General features: G+C 42.8%; 3 protein-coding genes across 3 annotated transcripts; all 3 read right to left on the bottom strand.

Moving 5' to 3' along the window:
• Positions 1-1,102: 1,102 nt before the first annotated feature.
• prdm13 (PR domain containing 13) lies at positions 1,103-7,532 on the bottom strand. The gene is made up of 4 exons (XM_075466561.1): positions 7,272-7,532; positions 5,802-5,933; positions 5,557-5,677; positions 1,103-3,621 (listed from the first exon to the last, which is right to left on the bottom strand). The coding sequence occupies exons 1-4, from the start codon at positions 7,437-7,439 to the stop codon at positions 2,132-2,134; spliced, it is 1,911 nt and encodes a 636-aa protein (XP_075322676.1). The 5' UTR covers positions 7,440-7,532; the 3' UTR covers positions 1,103-2,131.
• Positions 7,533-13,243: 5,711 nt separating this feature from the next.
• On the bottom strand, positions 13,244-17,221 carry LOC142380539 (desmin). The gene is made up of 12 exons (XM_075466456.1): positions 17,004-17,221; positions 16,676-16,835; positions 16,373-16,522; positions 15,837-15,956; positions 15,655-15,750; positions 15,439-15,573; positions 15,215-15,325; positions 15,024-15,134; positions 14,770-14,894; positions 14,306-14,688; positions 13,621-14,248; positions 13,244-13,337 (listed from the first exon to the last, which is right to left on the bottom strand). The coding sequence occupies exons 1-12, from the start codon at positions 17,219-17,221 to the stop codon at positions 13,244-13,246; spliced, it is 2,331 nt and encodes a 776-aa protein (XP_075322571.1).
• A 3,041-nt stretch (positions 17,222-20,262) lies between these two features.
• Positions 20,263-23,133, bottom strand: tstd3 (thiosulfate sulfurtransferase like domain containing 3). The gene is made up of 4 exons (XM_075464888.1): positions 22,887-23,133; positions 22,615-22,782; positions 22,068-22,227; positions 20,263-21,611 (listed from the first exon to the last, which is right to left on the bottom strand). Exons 1-4 carry the CDS (start codon positions 23,023-23,025, stop codon positions 21,554-21,556), a joined length of 525 nt encoding a protein of 174 aa, XP_075321003.1. The 5' UTR covers positions 23,026-23,133; the 3' UTR covers positions 20,263-21,553.
• Between the last annotated feature and the right edge of the window lie 410 nt (positions 23,134-23,543).

Raw genomic sequence — 23,543 nt, 5'->3', positions numbered from 1 at the left:
AAGAAAGTGCAACGCAGAAATGTGAAAAGACGGAAAATGATTCCTGCACACTTGGATTTTCAGTATGAATATGTTTGACTGTGCTGGAAAAAGCGTTTTCCTTTATCTGCAGAACTTCGAAATCGTCTCATCTGCCGCTCTGATGCTTTTAAGGAGATGTTTTCTGACAATGATTTAACAAATAAAAATAAGAATCTGCATCCGTTTATCATCAATCAGAAAAACACACATAGAATAGAATAAATAAACACACAGACAAATATAGATTTCGTTTCTATCTTATATGTACTATAACTACTGTTAAATGAGATGTATTGCCTAGGCCTAAGCATGTTTTGCTTGTAGCCTAATCGATTTGGAGACTTCACTGTATTTCTACATTTACTCCACCGCACTGCAGCGATGGTTTCACGCCTCCTTTTATCAGGCGGCTGTACATGTTTTTCATAGCTTCAGCATTTTGGATAGAAAACACAAGGAGTTTGGGAAATTAAATGCAACGTTTTTTTGTGAAAGTTAAAAAGAATCTGTGAAATTCTGCTTTAATCCAGCTGTATATGTATCTGCGAGGTGATCTAATGATATAAGATGTAAAAGCATGTTCTGTTTAATTTCTATCTATTTATTCCTTCCTGCAGGTGTTTGACATGCAGTGGTGCACATCGCGTTCACTGCAACAGGATCCGAATCCTTCCTTCTCTTGAGTAGAATCGCTTAAGACTCGTTATTTAACATCTCAGTTAAATCACAAACACAATAAATGATCACTTGCACTTTCATACTCGTGTTTTTTTAAGTGCTGTTTTTAAAAAAAAAAAGGGGGGGGGGGCAACGGTGTTTTGAGGGATCGCAACGTCTCGTGGCATCTGCTAATAAAAAAGCAACAGGTCGCTGGATTTGGGGGGGATTTCACACCCAATTTGAACTTCAGGCAATAAAAAAAGGGGGAAAAAAAAACAAAACGTGAGATTTCATGATATCTGTCTCTCAGAGTTGGAGCTTGTCACCACTGGATTATATAAACAACACCTCCAAACAAAGTTTCTATGTTTTAAATTAAATTTATTAAAAAAAACAAAAAAAACAAACAACAACCATTTAATTGAGGGGTGGAATATTGTCCTCTCAGACAACATCAATTATAAACACACTTATACGACACTTCTCCACTGAAATGTGAGATATCATACTGTACAGCTTCTTTTTACATAGGCTATAACTGCAGTCAATACATTTTTTTTCTTTCTCTGCTAATAATTCCTTAAATAAACTGGAAGCTGCTTCCTGAGGAACAGCATGGACTCGGCAAGAAAGTGCAATTTTTTTAAGTACGGCGCCTTGTTCAGTGAGGTGGGGGAAAGTTCCGCGAGAGTCATATTTTTGCAGCTATTCGGTGGAGATGAAATGCCCATTGCTGTTCTTTAAAGTGCAACTGACAGTTAACAAGGGAATGGTGGGATATTATTCACAAGAAAAACCCAAAAAACGATGCAAAACAAGCTCATCGTTTCCCAGAATTATTCGTCTGAAGGGATGTAGTTTTCTGTCTCTCCTTTTTTTTCTCTTAGGATAATTTTTTTTTACACTTTTTTTGTTTCGTTTGTTTGTTAAGTAGCTTTTACAAAACCCATAAATGCTTTCTCGAGAGGATACATGTCGCAGAGATGCTCATGTTTTTCTTTGTTTACACTGCAAACAATATCTCAAAGTCAAGTCTCGTGTTCTCATATCACAGCTTTTGTTTCCTTTGTTTTAGTTTCATTTCACCTCTCGCAAAAGAAGGTGATTATGATGCTTTGAATTTGACACGAACGAAAATGTCTGCTACACCAGGCAGACTTTTTTTTTTTTTTTTTACTTTTGTTTGCCTTCAATGGACCTGCTAAAGCGAAATTGTCGTTGTCCACATTTGATCTCGTATTTTCTTTTTTCCAAATAAGAGAAAAAACTCGCCTAAAAGCAAACTTTCATCCGTAAATGATTGGTTCTGTCTACACTTTGACGGTGTGTTCAGATGCCTTTGGCTGGACGTCTAAAAAAACGACATACAAAAACAAATTGCAAGACTTCACACAAGTCTGAAAGACAAGTTTCGCTGTGTGCACTGTCTCTGTGTGGGCATGACAACAGCTCAGTCGTTGTTTTTGCTCGACTCGTGGTCGCTCTGGTCGTCGGTGAAGCACACGTCCACCTCACTGTCATTGTCGCTCTTTTGCTCCGCGTCCTCAAACAGGCCGCCCGGCTTGTCCTCCAGCTTCTTGACAGTCTGTCCGGGGTGTCTGGACTTGACATGCCGCTCCAGGTCCCGCCTCCGCACCAGCACCTTTCCGCAGAAGTCGCACCTGTACGGCGTGTTTCCCTCGGCGTGGAGCCGGATGTGTTTGTTCAGATTACTGGGGTCTCCGAAGGGCCTGAAGCACACCTTGCACTTGAGCGGCTTGTAACCCGTGTGAGTCCTCATGTGGATTTTCAGGCCGTATTTCCGCGAGTACAGCTTGCCGCAGTACAGACACAGGTGCCCCTTTTTGGGTTTACCGGACCCGCTGTTGCTGGTGCTCCCGGCGGGCATGGAGTCCAACCGCGTCCGGTTCTTCTCCGCAGCGATCTCAGACAGCTGTTGCGTGTGCATGGCGATCTCCCGGTCAATGTTTGTGATCGAGCCCAGGTCCTGGCTCAGCGAGGGCGCGCCAAAGTAGGACATGGACTCTGGGTATTTGAGGAGGTTGCTGAAGTGGAATTTCAAAGGGTAGTAGGGTGAGCTATACAAAAGCTCCCCGTTGTAGACAGTGAAGGGCATCAGCGGGATATTACAGTCTCCACTATAACTCTTAACACCGTCAAAGTGAGGGAGAGATAACCTTTCAAAATGGAGTCCAGGGGGCATTTGGGGGTAACGGGACGGGGACAGGCCGGAGTGCATCCGGCTCTCCACGTGCTTAAAAGCCGAGGTTTCCTCCATGTGAGGCAGCAGCGGGAAACCCCGGATAGCGTTTGTGCACGGTACCATCGAAGATGTGGAGTCCATGATCGCAGGTGGGCACTTCGGAGGGTGACTCCCTCCCCCGTTTAGGCCCTCGCCTAAGTTGCGGATCGGTTTCATGTTCCCGATGAGTTTGCTGAACCCGAGGCCGCTCAGTTTCCCACTGGATTCCTCCCTGGAAGCGTCCGTGCACGGGGCTTTGGTGACGCCGGTCGGTTTGAAGGCAGAGCGCACGCCCGGATGGAAGCCCATGTTGCTCAGCACCGAGGATGCGGCGCCCAAACCGAAGAGGTGTCCCTGATTTCTGGCTGAGGGAACGCTCATGTCGAGTGCCCTGTCCTGCTCCTCTGAGCTGTTCTTCTTTAACAGTCCGGTTTTGTTTAGAAAGGGCGAGGAGGACACCGCCCGCCTGCCAGATTCTGAGATGGAGGAGGTACTGTGACCGCTCCTCGGTGAGGTAGAGGTGTTGGGAATGTCTCCAGATTTTGGTGACCTGTTGAAGGTCTCCGTGCCTCTGACCTGCTCGCTGCTCACAAACCCCCGCCCGTTGCTCAGAGCGCAGTGGAAGTGGACGTGGGCCTTGAGTGTGTTTGGGTATTTGAATATTCTCCAGCAGTACCAGCAGATGTAACGCTCCTCACCTGCAGAGACACGGTGAAATGAATAATGAGATTAACGAGCCTCGTTACATCACACAACACAACGCGAAGCAACACCAAAAGATTTACACTTTATTTCTTTGCGTAAAAGTCGGTGCGTAAAACGCAACTAACAGGTTTAGTAACCTGTAGAAAAAAATCCTGTGAGCGCCTTCACAGACATGCAACCTTTCCCAACACACACACACACAAACTCCCACAGTGCATCAATGCTTAAAACATTTTAAGACATTTTAAAACATTGCATTATTGAACTGATGCGTCCACAGAAATTAATTATTCTCAGCCACTGCTGTGCATCACCTGGAAGTTACTGTCAGACACAACAGCCCAGATTCCGTCTGATCTGGTGCCAAATGGTAACAGACACAGGGAGCCATCTTAACGACCCCCAGACGAGCACTCTGAGGATAATATAGATGTAATGATTTTGTAATCCTCATACGGGCCATTGTTTGTGATAACCATCAAATGGGCAAACGCCCTGCCCAATCTGGCGCTCCCGAAGCCAATGCATTGAGTGCGGCCTTTTCCCTCTCTGTGCTCTTTCCCGTGGAAGTGACAGCAGCTGTTGCTTGAAATCGCAAGTCCCCGGAAACAATAGCGTCGGCCCATCTGTTGACGCCTAATAATGGGAGAGAGCGTATGTCCAGGAGAGCGCGCGGTGTGTTGGGCCGGAGAATCAGGGCAATATACACCCCACATAAAAGTTAGCATTCATTAGGCCACAATACCTTAACGCACCCACCTAATTCACCGTGAAGCACTTGTTTTCTAATTATTTGCTTTTGAATACATGAATATTAATGACACGGTGACATTCGTTAACCTCCATCTCGCGAGTGAATCGTCAGCCTCTTCTTCTGCGCTCGCCGAGTCGATTTCTGCTTTTAATTGCTGTTTTGTTCTGTGATTCAAGCACCACAATTATGTTGTCGCCATGTTTTTGCCTCCGCTGATTTTTTTTTTTTTTTGCCTCCGCATCAAGCTTTGCCGTTTCGCTTGCACAAATTAGTTAAGAGGCCCTTCCAGTTCGGATAAATATCTATAATCCTAAACATTTTCCATTGAGGGATTTAATTTATTTTTTTCACTGAATAACTGTTGATAATTCGGCTCTTTAATCGGATTAGTGTCTGCTGAGCTGCTGTTTTACCAAGATTAGATATTAATCCCCAAGCGCAAAAGCTGAATTATCCTTACTAGCCCAAACAAATGGCTTAAAAGTCAAAAACACATGACAAACGAGTAATCCCATTAGATAATATTCAATTGATGTTGAGGTTGAGCTTCAGTGCATTAACCGAGCTATATGTCTTTTAGTATTTTTTGCCAATTTGACTCATTTCACCTTGTTATTTTCTTTAAAAAAAAGAAATTGTGTGAGCTGTTGCCTTTTTCTTAAAAAAAATTAAGCAAATTAGATTCCATTAACGAAAATACGGTATTTTCCCCAGTGGATACAATAATTATTTTTTAAAGAAAATGATAATCAAATAGTGGCTGACGTTGGAAAAAAACGAAATTCGTTGGATTTCTATTTCTGGGCAAAATAAGAACTTTGTGGTTATTGCAGTCGTTTGTTAATTTAAAGTGATGGGTCCTTCCTCATGCCAGTGTTCAGCCCGCTCTGTAAAGCAGCGGGCCTCTGCCAAGGAGGCTATTTGTTGCATCACATGTAGAGAAAAAAATCTGAGTATATCCTCAGAAGTAAGAGAGAAAAGAAGTCTGTAATAATAACAACAATAACAATACTTATTATTATTATTATTATTATTATTATTATTATTATTATTATTATGCTATCAATCGAAATCTAATAAAACTTCACATAATTTCCCCACCATTCTTTCTTCCACGTGCGTTAAAAGAGCATCAAACTCTCCCCCTTTTACCATGATTAGCAGACTGATTTACCTTTCTCGTCGTGCGTGGGAGTGGCCGTGGTCGGGATGTCGTACCACTGGGCCAGAGCGTTGGAGTACCAGACGCTGAGCTCCTCTCCGGCAGGGATTTCTCTCAGCACGCGGTAGAAAATCTCCAAATGGAAAAAGGAGGGGAAAAATACGTCAACGGAAGTGTCCAAGTAAAAATGAAAGAATAATTTCATATCGACATCGCTGGGCCTATAGAAGTGTGATGTAATTGGGGTGAAAATTCACCTGTCCGCCCTGTAAGTCCGACACAGCCTCCAGATTTTGCTCTTGGCTGTTCCTTGCGGCGCGGATGAATCCAATCCAGTCTGGCACGAGACAGCCGGACTCGTCCACGAACTCCCCACGTACCAAGCGGATCTGAGCCAGAAAAGCAAACGTGATCATGAGTCCTGAGCACTAAAGGCCCACAAACGCACACATGGGAGACTAAATGGAAGACGAAACCAGCACAACTGACTGACCGCCCATAGCTCAAAGCAACTTTAAATTGAAGCCTCCTTTTATTTAGGGTATCATTTGAATATATTTATTCGTTCAATTATATTTTGTTGAACTATTATGCCAATTACGCTGCCCACATGACTGCCTGTTTGACGCGGTGTTGCGGCCGCCGCATGACCGCAGCGCGCTTAACGCGTCCTTATCCGCTCTGCTGATAATTTCCTAAAGAGAGTGACACACAGGCCTAATTGAGTTGATATGGGAAACGAATTTGAGGAGTGTCAGAGCGTTTCTAAACTGTTCGAGGACATTAAAGCTCGAAGCGTGACATTTGACACAGAGATTGCACCTGATGATCCCCCTGCAGCCCCGGGGCCACGCATTTAGACGCATCAATCACAACCGCTGACAGCTTCTACAACAGGCTGCACATATACAGCCAAACTGTTCACTTTTTGCCCGTAAAATGAAATGTTCACAAGTTGAATTTGTCTTTATATTGATTGTTAATCATAATTTCTTGTATGAAGGAATTTATTTTTTAACCTTTGCCACCCTGAGGTTCACACATTCACCACAATCCTGCAGTTAACCCGAAAAAAGCAGCCAAATAACACGGATTCTGTTTGTTTTTTATCACTTTTCCTGCCGTCAATATTTTTCCGTTGCCCCTGGACCGAGGCCGAGATTTCACAAGCATCTTTCTGTGGCCGGATTACATTAACATTAAACGGCTCATCGGGATAACAGGGCCGCCGGGCAGGGAAATGTGAGGTGGCTGTGGCGCGCAGTCCCACGCAGCGGACCTGGGTTGCCCATTAGGCCGGTTAAGTAGAAGCACAGACTGACAAGTCGGCCACTAATAGAGCTCAATTATTTCTAACCTGACAGGCCAAACCAATTAATGACTCTGGACCCAATGAAGTTTGACAGTTTAGTTTTTAAAAACCCAAATCGAACCTCTTGTTGTTGTTAGAAATCTTGCTTTTATATTTCTATTTACATATTAAAATGACATATTTTAACATGAAAAATACATTTTTATCTAGAAAACACTATGAAATAAAGAGAAAAATTGGAATGATGACATTCCTAATAAATCCATGATATCTCGTTGATAATTAAGCAGGTTACTAACTTAAAGCTATCACTTAACTTCTTCTCTTTTTTTTTTTTTTTTTAAACAGTCTTTTACATCCATAACTTAAAGAAAAAGTTGTCTCCCCCCCTCCTCCTTCAATATTTCAAGCTTACCTTTTTCTTAGGTCCAACTTCCTTACGGTCCGAAACGTACTTCCCCAGTTTGAAGATGCCCGGTACCGGTCCTATCCGGAGTCCGGCCGGGATGCTGCAGTCCGCAAACACACTGACGGTGGTGGACGCCCGGGTGGCTTGCATGGCGTGGGGTGAGATCAGAACCATGAAGCCTGATGGAGACCGATGGTGAGTGATCGTACAGGGAAGTAGGAAGAGGAGGAGGAAGAAGAGAGGAGAAGAGGATGAGGACAGGCCGATATCCGCCCTCAAAGTGACGCGGCGGTGTTATGCTCTCCGCCTTTTCTAGTGATGGAGAAGGGTAAGGTGGACCCCCACCACCACCACCACCACACCCCCTTCCACACACACACACACACACACACACACACCGACCTCTATCTGAGGATGCAAGTGTGTGAGTGTGTGCAGAGGAGGGGTGGGTGCCGCAGAGAGGTGATGCTTGTTTACAGGGCGCGAGGAGACGAGGGGGAGCGCTCCTGAGTTCGGAGCAGCAGTGAGGTGTGTGTGTGTGTGTGTGTGTGTTTGTGTGTGTGTTGGTGAGTGTGAGAGAGTTGGGCTCTCCCAGCAGCTGTGCAGAGAGGGAAAACGGGCCGGCCTGGTCACATGGAGACTTTCCCTCACTCCGCCGCATAATGAATTGCTCGAAAACGGTCAAGAGACACAAAGGGCCAGGCGACCTTCCCATCCCCGAAATCCAATTTGTCAAGGCCAGAGAAAAGAGAGTGCGGAATCAAAGGTCCAGAGCAGCCATTAATCCTCAGCATGTGGCTTTGTCCTCCAGACAGTTCCGATATTTTAACTGACAAATCCACTGTATAATTTCTCCATAAATCCTCACCCTCTCCATTCTTCCCTTTCAAGGCAGGTTTTTGGAAATCAGCGGCTACTTTAAATCTACTTGGCCGGCATTCTTAAGGCCCTGCGTACTTCAAAGGGCTTCGCTCTCCCTCCTCCTTTTTGTCCCTAGATTAACAAAAGGAGCAGGAAAGTTTAGAGGACTTGTTAACTTCTATTGACTCTCGGCGTGTGCCGGGTTGAGATCAGGCAGGTACTGAAAAGGGAGAACCACCAGCAGGAGGAGAGACACGACGCGAAAATAACATCTTCCCAAAGCGAGCAAGCGCGCGCGCACACTTGTGGTGTTCTTGCCCCGTCTTGCAAAACTTTAAAAAATTTTTATTCTGCAGTTTGATTGTAGAAAGACACTCAAGAACCAGGCTGAAATTGTGATTGTATAATTCTGCCTCAGCATGAATTCAATTCATCTAACTCTTGATTTTGTTTTAAAATTCCTCCTTAAAAATGTATCACAAAATTCTCATTTGTTTTCATAATATAGGCTACAGTAACATGAGGCAGGTGACATGAGATTAGAATGAAATGTCAGTATAATGGAGCTGCTTTAAGTCTCTGGTCAAATTACGCAATGTTATTCATCCGCTCATTATTGTTTCTGACTTTAATGGCTCGATTGACTGATTTAGTTGGTTGAATGATCGATTGGATTTGCAATTAGCCTAAAAAAAAAGTTTAAAAAAAAGGGGGGGGCGGGGGGCTCACAACAATCAGCGTAAACAGCATGGCTGCTCTGCGAAAACCTTGTAACTCAAAAAGTTTTCTCATCAAGGCAGCTCCGCATGCTGGTGTATATATGTCAACTTTTCCTTTACAGTGAAATAATTGTATCCCTGTTTAACCCATACAATACTGACATAAAGATTTCAATGAATAATACCACCAGTCATTGGCAGAAGTCGTTCCAATTGGTTTAAACGTTTTTTTTTTTTTTTAAAGATCTTGGATTTGTGCCATCAGGGCAACGGTTACACTTCAGATAGCGTGTAGCCTTCTTGTTACTGTGGAGTCTGAGACCACGTGATTCTACTGACAGCAGAGCCTTCAAAATATACACATTTCAAAAGTGTAAATACATTAAAGTAGTGCATGGCGCAGCAGGTTGTTCGCGTCCTCTTTGGATGCTGCCGTGATGTGTCTGAGCTGGAGCAGAAAGCACGAACAAGAACCTGTGGGCGATCAGTCCAGACCGTGACCATGTTGACCCCTGACCCTGACCCGTCCACCTCTCACTTATTTTCTCTGATTCTGAATGAGGAGCATGCATCGCAGCTTAAGATGTAAACAACAAAAAGGATAGCTTAGGTACATAAAAAACTGGACAGGATGGTTTTTTGGGTCACCATTGTAGTTTTCTTAAAAATAAATCCTGAATAACTGAGCCAAAAGAAAAACCTAAAGCAAACAAACCCACAGTTTAGATTACATAAATTCATTGATTCTTATACGTTTCTGTGAAATTATCCCTCCCAAATGAAAAACAAAACTGAAGACAACTGGAGGGCTACATGAACCTCTCTGTGTGTCTCTTTTCTCCTCGCCGCGCTCTCTCAAACAGTCCAAACGACACGCGAACAATCTCATCAATAGAGCGCAATGTTTGCGCCCGGCTGCGCGAGGGGCTATTTATTAACGCCTCGCCATTCGCGACTGGTTCCCATCCCACACACCCCATCGCGATGCTTTCAAGTCCCCGCGCTTCTTCACAGTGAAGCGAATTATTCTTGGAAGGGGGGGGGGGGGGGGGGGGGGGGGGTAAAGAGAGGCGAGGACGTTTCCTTTCTGTTTGCGGAGAAGTTACTGTGCGCACTGAAGGCCCAAAGCTCAGTCAAAAGGCTCGGTTTTCAGACTAAAGGTAGTGTTGGGAGCAAATGGGATGGAAAATTAAATGAATTTAAATGGCCTGACTGCGGCGGAATTGTCCATTCCATTCCATCCCTTTTTCTTTTTTTTAAAGAGTGAGGAAAAAATACATTAATTACATGGTTGGATCTTTATCTCTGGAACAATATTGTGGAGTCAATCAACAGCATTCCGCTAGCGCGCTTTTCTTGAAATGAACTCCATCTCTTTAATGAACTTAAATAACGACCTGAGAAGAATCGGAGCTTGCAAGGAGGAAGACGTTTTTATGGGCAGTTTTACCGGCTCTTGCCAGGCTCCTTTTGGGGGGATTTAACTGTCTAAACGATGGGGCTCTCTGATTTAACTGGTTGCCCATTAATGACCCATGAATATAGAGGAACAACCTGTCTGCGATGCAATGCGGTAAATACAGGGAGCAATGCCCCACCAGGGATCCCCATTCATGGTCCTTGACATGGGCTATACTTCAGGGGTGCCAAAGGTTCACCACCACCTCTCCTGGGTTGGTTTCAATGGCCTACCATTTAGGACCCCTCTGAGTTGAGAAGAAAACGCATTTTTTATGTCGACCCATAAACTTTCTTTGGGTCTATTCAGGAAAGCCAGATCATTGTCCCAGTTAGCAATGAGGCCTATTTCTCATAGATTCCCACGTTGCAAAAAAAAAAAAATGATTTGGTGTTTATCTGAATCCATTTATTTCCCCTCATGTAAGTCCACATCTAGCTCTCACATTTACCCGGTCACACTTCTTTTCAATTCATTAAAAAAAAAAGAAGAAGAAGAAGAAAAAGGAGAAAACCTAAATCTTCGAGCTTTTTGTTGCCCGGTCTGAAAGAATCAAAGCTTATCCCCTTCAGACCTGTCTGCTCTTTAAAAGAGGAAAAACAAAAGAAGAAGGAAGGGGGGCTCCTTTTGCCCCCCTTTTCCTTTTTCTTTTTTGCTTGTTTGTTTGTTTTCCCAGATGAAAAACCACAACCGTTCATATGTGAGGTGTTTCACTTTCCCAGAAACCTTGGGGAAAGACGCAAGCTGCATCACGACCAGCTGCCTGGATGCGGGTGGGACATTAGCAGCGAGTTTGAATAGTAATTATGCTTGTATGGGACTCCCACCAGATGACATGATTGGGGTTTTAAGCCAGACTAATATTCAAAATCGCATTAGAGAGAAGCCGAATAAATGGCACCTGATTCAGCGCTGTTCATGCGTGATTTCATTCAGAATGCCTTCTCCCCTTTCCCCCGCGATGTGGGCTGCACCGTTTTGGTATTCAAAGCCTCAACAAAGTTTTCTGCGCCGGGCTTTTTCAGGCCACATTTTTCCTCACTTAAACTCGCCTCCTTTCGCATGAGGAGACGCGGATAAAGGCGTGTGAAGTTGGCGTGAATTGATATGTTTCGGTGTACCTTATAAATTCATACCTTTTCTCACTCGAGCGCCTCAGAAAGAAAGTGTCACTCAGGCCGATTCTCTCTGCTGTCCGACGCATTTAGCAGGAGATCTATTTGAGTATTTGAGGAGTTAATTCCTAGGCAAATGTATGCAGGCAGGGCTCCGAGTGAATGGAGCAGCGTGTCAGCCGACCCTAATTGGGATTTAGACACCCAAATCATGTGCACAAAGTGACAGAAAAATAGCAGGTTTCAAAGAAAGTCGCAACTTTTGCCCTTTTTGGTGGTTATTCTCTCGGCTCAGACTAAAACGGCGTTTTTTTTGTGTTTTTTTTTTCTCACAGGATGAAGGTTACTGACCCAGTTAGAAACGTGGGCTGTTTCTGCAAACCTAAAGTGTGAGCAATGGCAAAGAGCATGTTCTAAGACATGCAGCTTTGACTTCCCTTCGTGGTTGAATATGATGAGAATTTCTTTTAGCCGATGTCTATTCCTGCTGTTATAACCATGTGCGTTTCATCATCTCCCTTTTAATTAGCTTTTGTAAGATCATAAAGACACAATCCGCCGCGTTGTACTGACGACAATCGCATGAAAAGGAACATGTTTTTGAGTTTTTTTTTCTTTTTTAAAAATCGTTTGCGGTGCCTGTTTTCAAACTGTTTCACGTTCTCAAATGTGACAATTTTTATTTTTAATAGTACATTTTCCTGCAATACATTTTGTGTCAGTGAACGCAGCTTTATGTAGACTTCTTTTTTCCTTAATTTTGCTTTCCTGTTGTTACTTGGATGACATTTACTTCGAAAGAGATGTGATGCTTTTTTTAGATAGGATGATTTCATAGCAATTTGATATTGTCATGAAGTGTTATACTCATTCCAAAGGTTTTTTAAATAGTGGTGTGAAGCGGTATTATTAAACATGAATTAAAAAAAAAAAGCTAGGCTCATAGTTCCAATTAAATGCTTTTTAAAAAACATTATTGCGAATAAAAATTCAGGTTTTCCCTTTTTTGTTCACTTCAGTTATGTGTCCATTTATAATAACAAAAGCACTGTAATATTTTTTGTAATAGTACTAGTCCTGCTTCCAAGGCTTGGCACGTTGCATTTTCCAACACTCTGCCCCGAGCAGGACACTAAGTGTGTTTGGCATCTGCTGGCCAGATCCAATCCTTCCCAATCAGCAGCAGAAGAAAAAGGTGTAGATGTGGATGGAATGAGGACATGAAACGGCTGTAAGCCGTCATTTTGTTGCAGTACGGAATTTGACTGACCGATTCCTCTGCCCCATAGGAAGTGCCAGGGCGGATGCCTCGACCCTCAGGTGTCTCTGGCTCTGTCCCTCTGTTTAGCTGTTTGCTCACCACTCTCTCTCTCTCTCTCTCTCTCTCTCTTTCTCTCTCTCTCTCTCTCTCCGTTTTTAGGCCAGAGCAGCATCTCTTTCAGCTTGACAAAAATATAGTTTCATCACCATGAAAATAGGATTGATTGCATTCTCTGCCATCAAACAAAACCCCACAGAGAAAGATAAACTGAAAGGAAGAAAAGGTAATTGAATGCTGATAGCTTTATTTGTGGCAAATAGAAAAAAAAGGGGAGGGGGGGGGCACACACAAAAGTTTAAAGAGCATATTGAGTGTTTCTACTGACTCATCCTTAAAACTTGTGATTTGAAGGTGTCAGTCTGTAGCAAAGGGTCATTTGTGGTCTTCTTGTCTAGGCCAAAGGGCAAAGGTCAGTGCCCATGACACGGGGTTTGGTCAGTGCAAAGCTTAGAGGGGCGGGAAGGTTTAGGGGAAAGAGGAAGTCACACAGGAATTTGTGTTGCTTATTCGGCGTCAGAGTCATCTGCAGCACCAGTGATGGTGTAGGTCTGTTCTTGGTGGTCCATCTCCAGCACATCATCCTCATTTTTAACTGTTCTGTAGAAAAGAAAAACAGAGAGAGCTTGACTTAACTGACCAAAAAAAGTACGTTTTCCTTCATTCTAACTCTGTTACAGAGCAGGTAACACTGTCTGGCCCTTTAAGACTGAGGCACTCACTAAACATGGGCATGGGTACACTCATATGTTGTATCAGGTTCTAATGGGTTGAGTCAGTGCTTCTTAATCAAAGCCAGGTTTAGTTATACCTTCTAAGTTTGTGTAAGATATAAAACAAGCTCTGTTTTAAAGCATGGAAAGATACCTTACGGTACCTTTACCTAATGAGCACTGTCCTTCTTTCCGTCAGCTCCACAGCCTGCTCTGTATAGGCCTCAAGGTTGCTGTCATATCCATCCGATCCATATCCAATCCTGGCACCACCCATACCACCCTTCCCTCCACCATTCTTCCCTGTTCCACCTGGGCCTGACAGTGTAACGTCTGCATCATCTCCACCTGCACTCTGAATTCCCGTACTGCCTCCGATTCCAACCCCCATTCCATTAGGGCCCATTCCATGGACCTTACCTCCATTTCCAGCTAAACTTTCACTAACCCCATAATCCTTCCCCTCATCTACACCACCATTTCTTCTACCAAACCCATTGCCAGTGCTACCCATGCCACTTGATACACCTGTGGTGTCACCACCTGCACCCATTCCAACACCACTTACACTGCTGTCACCTATGCCTCCAGAGTTGATTCCCAAGTTTCCCACACCACTAGCACCAGTTCCTAAACTTCCAGTACTGGTCAAACCTCCAGGCCCAGAGCCTGAACCTCCAGTACTTGAGGTACTTGAGGTACTTGAGGTACTTGAAGCTCCAGCAGCAGTCCCAACACCTCCAGCACCCACTGTTCCAACACCAGTACTAGGACCAACCCTCCCAGAACCCACACTACCTGCACCAACACCATTCATCACTCCAGCACTCACTCCCCCATTGGCATCAGCAGTGCCCACACCCCCAGTTCTTGACCCAACACCTACACCCCCAGCACCCAATTCATGACTACCACTTATCCCCACCCCACCTGCGCTACCACCAAGACCATTCCTGCCAGTGGTACCTTCAGTACCCATTCTACCACCTAAGCCCCCAATGCCAGGACCTGCTCCCATGCCTCTTGTAACTGTGTCCCCACCCATTCCTACACCACCACCCATGCCTCCAACACCTCCTCCATTAGCTCCCATCAGTCTGCTACCCATTCCACCCACACCACCCATGCTTCCTCCACTGAGGCTCACCCCAGCACCAACGGCGCTCATGCTACAGCTGGTAAGAGACAAGGTTTGCATCATGCCAGAAAGCCGCAGGTCTTCCCCCTCAATCAATTTTCTGTGGAGAGAAACAACAAATTTCTTATTACATTACAGTTCATTCAAAAATGTGGCAAAATTCTCGTTGTGGTTCATCTACCTGTAAGTTGTGATCTCAATCTCCAAAGCCATCTTGATATTCAGAAGTTCCTGGTACTCACGCAGGTGCAGTGCAATTTTCTCCTTTGTAGATTTCAGCTCAAGCTGCAGGGACTCAATCCGAGCCTATTAGGTCATGAAACAGATGTGGTATTGTGGTGGCCTTCTATCTGCCTTTAGGAAACTGAAAGGCATTTATGACTGACTTTGGTGGGAGCAGGTGTGCATCCTGGGACAACACGAGCTAACATTTACCTGCAGCTCTTCTAGTTCCTTCCTGTACTTTTCTTGCATCTCTCGAATCTTGGCTTCGAGAGCTTCATTTTTGGTCCTCATGGAGTCCAAGTCACGTTCTTTATTTTGGATCTGGTGGTATTTAAGCATGATTATAAACATCCAAAGTTAAAAAAAAAGTTCAATTTACTCATCCCAATTTTGATACTCACATCCTTTTTGGCACCCGCTAGTTCCTCTCTAAAACCTCGAACTTTATCAACATGCCTTGACGTCTTTTTGGTTATATCTTCAAACTTATTTTTATACCACGAATCCATTTCCTTAAGATGAAAGATATGAAATTGTTAAAGACATTAATCTGACAAACACAGAGGAGCTTACTGTTTACCTTCACTTTTTTCCAGTTTTATAGTGTTAGTGTTATTGTTTTTACCTGAAGATTTTTGGCCGCAATGTCATCATACTGATTTTGGATTTGCTTCAAAGAAGCACTCAGGTCAGGCAGATCGAATGCACTCTCGGCTGAGACGTGAGCGGCATAGATTTGTTTCATGAGTTCCTCAATTTCCTACACAAGGAGAGATATTCAGGAGCCATCCAAATCAAATGTGTCTTGAAAACATAATTCCAAAACAAACATTTCATCCACCTGCTGATGGATCCGTTTCAAGAACTCAATTTCAACTTCCAGCTGCTCCAGCTTCTTCTCCAAGACGATGCGTGAGGAGGTGGCTTTGTCAACATCCTGAACAACAAGAAAATCTCAAGTCCATTTAAGCCTGTCAAGTTATTCATTTGGGTTCGATAATGATATTATAAAATGGCACTCACTGGACGGAAGGCTTCAATATCTAACTCTGCCTTCCTTCTCAGCTCCACTGCCTCTTGGTATTTAATTTTGATTGCCTCCAGTTGAGCAGCTGTGGACTCCTTGGCAGCCAGGGAAAAGTCCTGAAAACCAGGAAACCAGAAGTAATATCCTTGTCTCTTAGATTTGAAGGTGAGCACAAAGATGTGTGGAAAATGTAAATCAGCCCCTTTTGCATTTCAGTTTAATTCCTTTGTGTGTGCCTGAAAATGCATTATCAAATCATCTGTTCATAAAACATAGCTGATGACAGCTGTACTCCACAACACCTAAACACACTGAGGCACCTCTCCATTTGCCTGCAAGAGATGAGCCTGTTACCAGGTTAAAAAACCCTGAAAATACCAAGTTGACGTCTTGTATCCTAGCTTGGATAGATCTTCCCAAGATCTATCCAAGTGAGATCTGTTCAGTGAGGTGTAAAGCATCATGCCCTGCTGGGTGTCTGAAATGCAAAAAAAAGAAAAAGAGAGATGCAACTGGGGGAATTCTGCCTCACCCGCTGAACTCTCATCTGGTCAGCTATCTTTTTCAGCTCCTTCAGCTGTTCCTCATAAAGCAGACGCAGACCTGATGGCTTCTCAAATCGGTTCTGGTAGGCCTGAATCTCCGCTTCAAGTAGCGTGTTCTGCTGCTCAAGCGATCGAACCTGTCAGCACACAAAGATCTTGCTTGAACAGAACACCACTATGTTCTTCCCTTGCATGAGTTCATAAAGACGAGAGTATGGCCAAAAATATCGAAGAAGCTGTTTTTTTAGATCCTTGTGACAGTTTATTTTGCAGTGCAGACAATGTTTTACCTTGTCGATGTAAACAGCCAGTCTGTCATTGAGGACGACCATTTCCTGCCTTTCGATTGTGCGGGTGCTGAGGAATTCCTGGTTCTCAGCTGCAGCTACATCCAGGTCCATGGCAGGTTCTCCACTAGGTCCAACACATACCATGGCTCCTGAACTCATACTGGGAAAATATACCAATTCACATCAACCTGGAAGCCACAGGCCCAAAGGCGAGATGCACATCCAGTGAAAACGTTACTCTAAAACAACTTGAAATAGAACCAGTAGAGAAAGAACTTTCTCTCAAATAAGAAAAAATAATTCAACTACGGTGTCCTCACACACTTACCCAAGTCCACCCATGCGAGACCTGCGTGCAGCAGAGACGTTCCTTCGTCCCACTGTGTCCACACACATGCTGCTGGCTCTACCGGAGTAGCCGACGGAGGCATGACGGGTCTCTCTCCTTGTAGGGGATGGGCTGGACACCCTGACCTGGTACGTTGAGCTGCTGCTGTCCTCAAAGTGACGGCGATAGGATGAAATCCTCTCCGGGCTGCGACTCATTTTTAGCTGTGTCTGTGTGTTCTCTGGTTGTCTTAAGGGAAAATCTCAGGCTGGGCCTGTTTGTGCTTAACAACAATTTACTGCTTCCTCGCTGTCCTCTTTTGCACTACCTACTTGTCAACCCAGTCTCAGGTTTTATACCCCCTATTGCCAGCTATGCTTCTGACAAGACCGCCCAGCACATGAGCCAACACCTGTGGAATCTTGAACCTATTCACTAAAGCAGGCTGCTTAAATATCTATCAGCAGCTTGTGAGGAGCAGAGCAGAGCTGGGAAAGTGGGTGATAGCATCAGTGTCTCCTCAGAATACAGATTTTAATCATGCATCAGTCTTGCTTTTACTTGGTATTCCATTGCATAAACCATTTCAGTGTTTAGCACTGGGCAGGAGAAAGACAAGCAAGCATTCAGGGAGGCAGGACACAGTCAGTCACAGCTGCCAGTAGGTGCAGCTCTGATGTGATCTGCTCTGATGGGACGAGGGACTTTAATTGAATGCTGAGCAGAAGCTAGAGGGTGACCTGATAAGGCTGCAGCCGCAGTAGAGCCCTGGCAAGATTTGACATAAATTAGTACTTATTAGTCTGGTCTGTTTTCAACATATTAAAACTGGACTGTGCAGAAAAAGGAAAATGGAATTAACTGCCTCAGAGGGGGGAAAAAAGGAGGTAGATGAAAAGGAAGGGGGATAATTGTCTGGAGTTTACGGATGACATGGCACAGTGATAAGAGGCCACATAATAGTGGTAAGGCTGTTACAGACAATTCTCCATTTACATCCAACGGTCACCAGGCCAGGGGTCAGAAAGCAGCATTTCACTGTAAATATGAAACAGCAGCAATATTTACCCTTTGTATCGTGAGACTTTTTGACCGGGTTTAATCTTATCTTTTGGTAATGTTCTCTGGTTTTGCATACATTTATGAAACGTGAGTTTAGCTCTGAGAAAAGTTTAATATGAGTAAAATGTGAAATTCTGTTTGTAAAATTCCTCTGCAGTTTATTGTTCCCTGTAAATACCTGTCTTGATGGATTAAGTGAGCAGATATTCCTTCCCATTGACCTCACATCTTGCAGCAACATGGGACTTTTGGGAAGAGATGGAACCTTTCAATCATGTGGACAGTCATCTCTCTACTAAGCAGCTCTTTTTCATTTTGCAGCTTAATAATCTTGCACATCATTATGATATTTGCTATTCTAGTATAATTACGAGGGCTTGGTTTAACTGCTGAAAGCCCAGCCTCGTACATTTCAATAACCTCAATCCCTTTGGCTACATTTTTTTCTTGAAATGTTTTCAATATTTTTTCTTCGAGAAAGAGCCCGTAACATAAGCCTGTAAGTTTTTCACTGTATACTTTATTTATAAATTGATAAAAAAGGAAATGATCAATTATATTACAAATACGTTTAAAATTCTTACAGAATTTAATTAATACAGTCATTGTAATGTGTAGCGTTAATTAAAAATATTCACAGATTTCCCAATTTTTTCACATATTTTTTTTTCAAATATATATTTTTTAATCCAATCCAGTGTGATTTTGATGAAGTGTTATGTAAAAATGATTTGAGGTCACTGCAGAAAGTAACATTGAAAGTGGATTAATTTGATAAAATCTTGTAAGATTAAACTTCAGGCTTGTTAAAAAGAAACCCATCTACATTACTGTATAAAAGTTAACATTAGATACTTGGTTATGGGTTGGAGAACACAGAGCTTCCCCATCATGGACATGAGCGTCAATAATTTGTGTACTAAATCATCACAGATGTGACTTGGTGCACATTCATTAGTGTCATGTTCCTCGTTATGGTTGCTGCTGCGGAAGAAGGCATGTTGCACCATGAGTGAAGTCATGTGCTTGGCTTGCACTATGCTTTGAAGGCATGTTAGCACGAGCAATATTGCTATTGCATTTTAAGATTTGGCGCACATGTGCAGCAATAAGAGCATATGTCGTCTCTGTGATTATCATATCACTATCTTGAGCTCAAAATGTTGGCGTTTTTTTTTCTATAAAGCTGAGGTAAACATTCCTCCTCACTGGCTGATAAATGAACAATGCATCGCTGTCCTTTAAGACACCACACTCATTCTACCATGGTGGGACATTTTTAAAGGCACATTAATTAATTTGTAATTTGACATACATATTTAACTTTATGATATATGACAATATTTTCAAGTAAAGTTACATGTAAAAACTCATCATACACTTGACACGAATCCCAATTGACAGTAGGTCACGGCATGTTTTAAAAAGCAAAATTTTTATTTGTTGAATCTTATCTTTTTGTCATCATTCATCAAATACGTTGCTTTTTCATAAAGTTATGCTAGGTGCACAATAAAAACATTTTATTGGTGCTTGTGGAATGACAGAGTGGAGTCACAGTAATACTAATAGTGCGTCTGCTTTTCCAGTTGATTATACGTGAATGGAAGCCTTCCATTGCCTACTGGGAAAACAGTGTTTAACATGAGCAGAAATAGCATCAATACATTCGAGTCAGATTATTTACTCATGTATCTGAAAGGTCACTTAGAGGTCAGTTTCTCGCTCAATGTCAGTGACTCAGAACCAACAATCTGCCTCTAAGTTTTGGGATAAACCGGGGTCATCGATAAGAATCCAAACCCAACAGGACTGACTGTTTGAGAAGTCTCTGGACTTTCAGCTGGAGCTGTAAAAAGCCCAAGTTAAAGAGGTAACGAGGTCCACGATCCAGGTCAACATACTGTAGTAGAGGCATTCTTCTCTTGTTGAAAACAAACGCATTCATTATCACAGATTGATGAAGGAGCCTGTTAATGTTCCCTGGAGGCTCAGTGGCAAATTCATACTGAGACACAGTAGCTATTAGACATGGCCCTTCAACACAGTAGATCATCTTAGTTCCAGCAGCTGTCACCTCAGTAAGCTTCTACAGGGCTATTTATATCCGACATTGATCAAATGAATGTCCTCTCAGGTCATTTTTACTCAACCTTTCCAACATAATGTAGAAAAAAAAAAAAAAGAAACAGAAACATTTTTGTTAATCAAAACAATAACTTTATTCATTAAATTATTATGGCAGCAACTACGCTGACAGTTGAGCGACCTGATATTTACAAAACAGTAGCTGCTAAAAGCTGACATCACGCAGTGGGAGACTTGTGAACTCATAACCATTCACATTAATGCGTTTATCTGCATAGACAGGCTTTTTACCAGAAATCAGGTAATGTAAAAAAAAAGGAAAAGATGTAACTATACAGACAGGTGACAAATTAAAGGAAACAGTGAGGAGATCTGATCCCTGCGTTGCTTTAGGGGCATTTGCCAGGCATTGTTTTGTTTCACAGCTTTTTTAAGCCACAGTTTTTTTATATCGTGGTGAAACAGTTCTCACATGAGCGCAGTCTTTTACATCGACAATAGATGGATTTCCATTCAGCAGCAAAGTGAATTTGAAGCAAATGTTTGAAATGTTGCTTCTCAGAAAATATGCATAATTTACATTCATTATCTGGTGTGAAGTGAATAAACTAGATTACTCAGAGACATCGGCAGGTTGAGGTGTAGGCTATGTAGTGGTGGTCATCTCTAACCAGAAGGGAAGCTATGAGGAAAAAGAAACAAACAAAAATCGGTGGCCTTGGCCAAACCACCAAAAAAAAGGGGATTTAATCGTCATGTTATTTAATCGTTCCTATCAGTATTGGCATGTTTGTGCTCTAGAAGAAAAAAAAAACATCTGATCATGTGATTAATCATCAGATTAACATGCTCATGATGTCAGAACTAATTTGCAGTGGGTGTTTTTTTTTTTTTTTTTCAAATCTCCCCTAACATGACAAAACTCTTAAAAAAAAAAAAAAAGGTATATACCACCTCAAGTAAGTGTCGAGCAGGTTCATGAAAAATTTGAATGTCTTTTCTAATTTTAATGTTTCCATCAACCTTTAGAAAAGGTTGTCAAAAGGTGACAAAAAGTAATTATGGACCAGACAAGCACCCCATCAGCAGGGCACAAGGGCTCACTGAATGCTTGAGTGTAAAATTTAGGTGAGCCTTACACTGTGGCCGAAGTCACCCGATCTAAACCTGGTTGAAAGTACAATCAAACGTAAAAAAAAGTGAAATTGGTTTGGAAGAACGGATGTTCAATCCCTTCAGCAGAGTTCCGAAGACTTGCAGAACCGTGAATGCCACGGTGCACTGAAGCTGTTTTGACGGCATGCGATTGCCCAGAACCTTAGAAAGACACTCTATGTTGTTTTCCCCTTTAATTTGTACCATGTCTGTATATATAAAATATATCTTCTCGGTTCCTTGGATCACTTATGTTGTTCATGTTTAACCCAGTCTTGCCATCCACCGGGGTAATGCTGAGCGCTGAAATGAAGGGGGGAAAAAGGAAAGAAAAATCAATTAAATGTCACTTAAACAAAGGCACCTCTTTGAGATTAAAATATCTGTGTTCTAGAACTTCAACATATCTTTATGTTTGATTTTAATGCCGAACAAAGTATCAAATCATTCCAAATATAGCTTTCAAATGCTGAGATGCTATATTCTTCCCTTTCCAGTTAAATATGGGTGATGATATATGTCCTCTTTCCAAAGAGCTATATAATGAGGCATTGTGCAACAAACCGGCAATGACCTCAGGTTGGTAAAACTGTAAATGCTGTTTCATGTGGAAGGACAAAGTAACCTTTATTCAGAATGAAAAATAATTAACTTCAAAAAGACACAGGTTGAGAAAGAAGCTCACAAGACCGCAATTAATGCGAGATCAGTAAATGAGTAATTTGTGGACCTCGTGATGAGATCAGAATCGTGTCTCACTCTTTAAATCCCAGCGAGGTGGCTGTATCAAGTGCGGTCTTGCTCCGGATTCCCGCCAGACAAGTGAACACAATGTTATCTGTCTGCTGGGGCATTTCACCACCGTACTTCTCTCTGAACTCCTCCGGATTCAGCTGGAGGGCAGTGTTCACCTGTCCCACTGTATACAGAAAGCGATAGAGACAGGTCTAGAGTTAAAAATGTGCATTTAGACGAACACCTCAATGGGTTTGGAGGTTTGAGGAGCTGTTGTTAGCAGCACCAAGGTATTGTTTCAACAATCAGTCTTTAAGATCATCTAAAGAATGTTAACCATGAAGGAAGTTAAGAATCATGTCCTCCAACATACCATTCCCAAAGGTAACTGTAATGAATGTCAATTATGATTTTTTTTGCAGTTTTAAAGAAACACTCCAGGCAACGAAAAAAAAAACACTCACTAATCACCAACATCAGGGATCCAATAGATAATTCTACCTGTGTGACAGTGTGTGGTTTATAATTACCAACCCAACTAGTGTACAAGGGTTGACAGAACAGCACTCACAGGGCACGTTAATTGAGTCCGGGATGAAGCCGTACTCCCTGAGTTCCCAGGGCTCACGGACGTCTATAACTATGGCTTTCCGGTCAGCCAAGACCTGCTTCAGCTGCCCATAACTCACATCCGTGGAGGCTGGTTCTGAGCTGAATCTGCGGAGCTGCAACTCTGTACCTGAAAAAAAACCAAAAAAACCCAGCACGCAGTACACAGCCCATGACTTAATAACAAACAACAACATAATAACATGACAGCGAGTCACTTCACGCGACACTCACTTTTGCAACCTTGGTGAGTGTTGACAAAGCAGGACATACAGCTTCGTCCTCCCGGGTTAAAAGCCCCGGCTGGAACGGAACTTTTCCATAAAAGTCGAGGGACAACACCAGCAAACCTCCAGCACTTTATGAGCGCCATAAGTGCTTAGCTAAATTCTATAAAAATACGTTTTATCCACACAACAATGACCAATTACTTAGTAACACGACGTACTATGACATCTATCATACAGCTTAAAAATCCGTCTGCGCGTGCGCATTGGTACGGGTCCCCGAAAGGACAAAATGGTTCAAACTGTAAACGAATTAAGTACTTTTTAAAATGTCAGTTATCATGACAGATATCAAGTTGATTCAGGAAAATACGACGAAGCCCTAATTAGATTTTTAAAAATGATAATAAGAAAATCAATAAATAAAAATGTGAAAGGCGGAAAAGTGATACCAAAGTGCTTTTGGACATCTAACCATGTACTAAACTTAGAATAAATTGGTTTTCACAGGTGTATGCGTTGCACATAAACATCAGGCTACCAGTTACTTTCCTACCCACTATATCACCAATTTTCTCACAGGTTATCACCCCAGTAGCCTATGCTGTCAAAACCGTAAACTGTATGTTGATCAATAAAAGGAGTGGACATAACGGCACACATC

Source organism: Odontesthes bonariensis, chromosome 5, assembly GCF_027942865.1.
Source record: "Odontesthes bonariensis isolate fOdoBon6 chromosome 5, fOdoBon6.hap1, whole genome shotgun sequence".
NCBI classification, from domain to species: Eukaryota; Metazoa; Chordata; class Actinopteri; order Atheriniformes; family Atherinopsidae; genus Odontesthes; species Odontesthes bonariensis.
The sequence above is the reverse complement of the archived record's forward strand: the minus strand, read 5'-3'. Positions and strand labels throughout refer to the sequence as shown.